Source organism: Empidonax traillii, unplaced genomic scaffold (assembly GCF_003031625.1).
Source record: "Empidonax traillii isolate 1590-97213 ecotype Southwest subspecies unplaced genomic scaffold, ASM303162v1 scaffold6555:size9089, whole genome shotgun sequence".
NCBI lineage: Eukaryota > Metazoa > Chordata > Aves > Passeriformes > Tyrannidae > Empidonax > Empidonax traillii.
Genome location: NW_020961748.1, coordinates 1 through 2783, shown reverse-complemented (window position 1 = coordinate 2783; position 2783 = coordinate 1). Strand labels below are relative to the sequence as shown.

The window sequence follows — 2783 nt, the reverse complement described above, 5'->3', positions numbered from 1 at the left end:
TGTTTTTTTTTGTAATAATATTATTAAAACGCCCGATATTTAGTGGCACGAGTTAAAAAACAAAACAAAACAAAACAAATAAAAATAAATTAAGAAGCAGAGGCCAATCAGCGACATAAAGCTCCAGACATGGGCGTGGGCTGACAGTGGGGTCAGTGGGGTCCTGGGGCAGGGACAGCAGCGGGGGGAAGGCTCTCCACGGCTCCGTCACTTGGCCGGCATCTTCTCTGCCAGGTGCTTCTGCTGGCTCTCAGCGTGCCTGGGGGGACACAGGGGACGTTATTCCCTGCTCCAGGGGGAGGTGGAGACCCGCAGCACGGTGTTTTCCTGGAGCAGGGGGTGTGTTCCCTGGAGATGGACGCCCGGCAAGCAAAGCCCTTCGGGTTTTCTCCAAACCCTGCAGGGTTGGGGCTCTCCTGGGATTTTTGCCTCCTCTCCCACGGGGAAGCCCAACAACTGTGTGCCCAAAGGTGGCAAAGGGGACAGGCAGTGTCCCTGAATAACACTGGGATGAGGGCAACCACTGTCCCTAAATAACAATGGGATGGGGACAGGCAATGTCCCTAAATAACACAGGGATGGGGACAGGCAATGTCCCTAAATAACACAGGGATGGGGACAGGCAGTGTCCCTGAATAACACAGGAATTGGGACAGTCAGTGCCCCTAATCCACCCCAAAATCCCTCCTGGGCCACCCTAAAAATGTTTTGTTTCGCCCTAAAAGTGTTTCGTCCCAAAAACGCTTTTTTTTCGCCTCAAAAATGCTTCGTTTCGCCCCAAAAATGCTTTTTTTTTGCCTCAAAAATGCTTCGTTTCGCCCTCAAAATGCTTCTTTTTCGCCTCAAAAATGCTTCGTTTTGCCCTAAAAATGTTTTGTTTTGCCCTAAGAATGTTTTGTTTCGCCCTAAAAATGCTTTATTTCACCCCCAAAATGGTTTGTTTCTGCCCAAAAATGCTTCATTTCACCCCAAAAATGTTTTATTTCACCTCAAAAATGTTTTGATTTACCCAAAAAATGCTTTGTTTCACCCCAAAAATGCTTCATTTCACCCCCAAAAATGCTTTGTTTCACTCCAAAAATGTTTTATTTCTGCCCAAAAATGTTTTCTTTCACCCCGAAAAGCTTCATTTTCCCATCCCAAAATGCTGCTTTTCACCCCAAAAATCCTTTAAAATTGACGTGCTTTTTTGAAGTGCTAAAATTGAAGTGCCATAGGGATGGGGACAGCCACTGACCCCAAAGAATGTTGGGATGGGGACAGCCACTGACCCCAAAGAATGTTGGGATGGGGACAGCCACTGACCCCAAATAATGTGGGGATGGGGACAGCCAGTGACCCCAAACAACATGGGGATGGGGACAGGCATTGACCCCAAACACCCCGAGGAGCCTCCTTCACCTGGTGAGATCCTCGATGTCCACCAGCATGGCATCCTGCTCCGTGTGCAGCTCGTCCCGGATCAGCAGCAGCTGCACCAGCTCCTCGTTCAAGCCTGGAGAGAAAAGGGGGGAGTTTGGGATGTCCTGGGAAACCCCAGTTTGGGGCCTGTACATCAACCTTCCCCACATCTACACAGCTTTTAAATCCCCCTCCCCCTCCAAGCTGTGCCAGGGCTGGACAGCCCTTTCCAGGAAGAATAAATGAATAAATAAATCTAAAATAAATATAATAAATTATATTTATTAAAAATATATAAATATATTATAAATATATATTATTAAAAATATTTAAATAAATATATTAAAATACATAAGAATAATATGTAAATATATACACAAGTATATAAGAATAAATATATGTGTATATATGTGTGTATATTTAGTCATATATATTTATTCTTAGATATATTTGTCTGTATATATATTATGATTCATGCAATATATAATATAATATATAATATAATACATTATATTATATAATTACAATATATATTATATAATATAATTATTATAATTGAATTATATATAATATAAAATTATATATTATGATCACAATAATGATATAATAATTATAATTATATGTTATAATTATTATATAATATACAATAATTATATATAGAATAATAATTATATAATATATAATTATATAATTTAATTATAAATTATTATAATTATATAATATAATTATATATAATATAATATATAATATATTATATAATAGTTAATAATATATTAATATATAAGAATAAATATATTTAAATATATTTATATTCATATAAACATATATACTCATATACACACACATACTCCTATGTATATTTTATAGTTATCAACATTTCTCTGTATATCCTGCAGAACTGTTCTTGATTAAACAGGATATGCCCCAAAATAAAGAATTCTCACTTACTTTCTATCTGTGAGTGCAGATCATTGACTATCACCTGTAGCTGCCCGATAGTCATGTCTCTCAGATCAGTGGGTTTCAAACTTCTCTTCATCAGGCATTCACTTATATGAGGCATATGTGGCAGCTGCAAAGGAATTGTCAGTATTTTACTCTTTTCTTCCAACTGAAATTTCTTCAGCTCGTGTTTCTGAACCATTTCCATCCCCCTCTCACAGCAGCCCTCAACGACCGCAGCACAAAGTGAGCCCGACCTCCTCCATCACACTGGACCCAAGGCTGCGAGTCCAGTAGGAGCAGCAGTGTTGGATGGACTGGAGGTGAGGGTGATGGAGACAGAGCTGAAACAGGGCAGGAGTGCCCTGGGATCCCATCCCATCCCATCCCATCCCATCCCATCCCATCCCATCCCATCCCATCCCATCCCATCCCATCCC

At 39.9% G+C, this 2783-nt stretch overlaps 1 protein-coding gene across 1 annotated transcript; it reads right to left on the bottom strand.

The window, feature by feature from the left end:
- Window positions 1-190: 190 nt before the first annotated feature.
- On the bottom strand, window positions 191-2496 carry LOC114073472 (schwannomin-interacting protein 1-like). Its single transcript, XM_027911217.1, has 3 exons — window positions 2350-2496; window positions 1402-1495; window positions 191-259 (listed from the first exon to the last, which is right to left on the bottom strand). The coding sequence occupies exons 1-3, from the start codon at window positions 2462-2464 to the stop codon at window positions 208-210; spliced, it is 261 nt and encodes an 86-aa protein (XP_027767018.1). The 5' UTR covers window positions 2465-2496; the 3' UTR covers window positions 191-207.
- Window positions 2497-2783: the final 287 nt, after the last annotated feature.

Excerpts from the sequence above, each read along its gene's own strand:
- LOC114073472 (XM_027911217.1), bottom strand. The coding sequence starts at position 2,464 with ATGCCTCATATAAGTGAATGCCTGATGAAGAGAAGTTTGAAACCCACT. Across the intron at positions 1,496-2,349 it reads TCTGCACTCACAGATAGAAA|GCTTGAACGAGGAGCTGGTG; the intron begins GTAAGTGAGAAT and ends TTTTCTCTCCAG. Across the intron at positions 260-1,401 it reads GACATCGAGGATCTCACCAG|GCACGCTGAGAGCCAGCAGA; the intron begins GTGAAGGAGGCT and ends GTGTCCCCCCAG.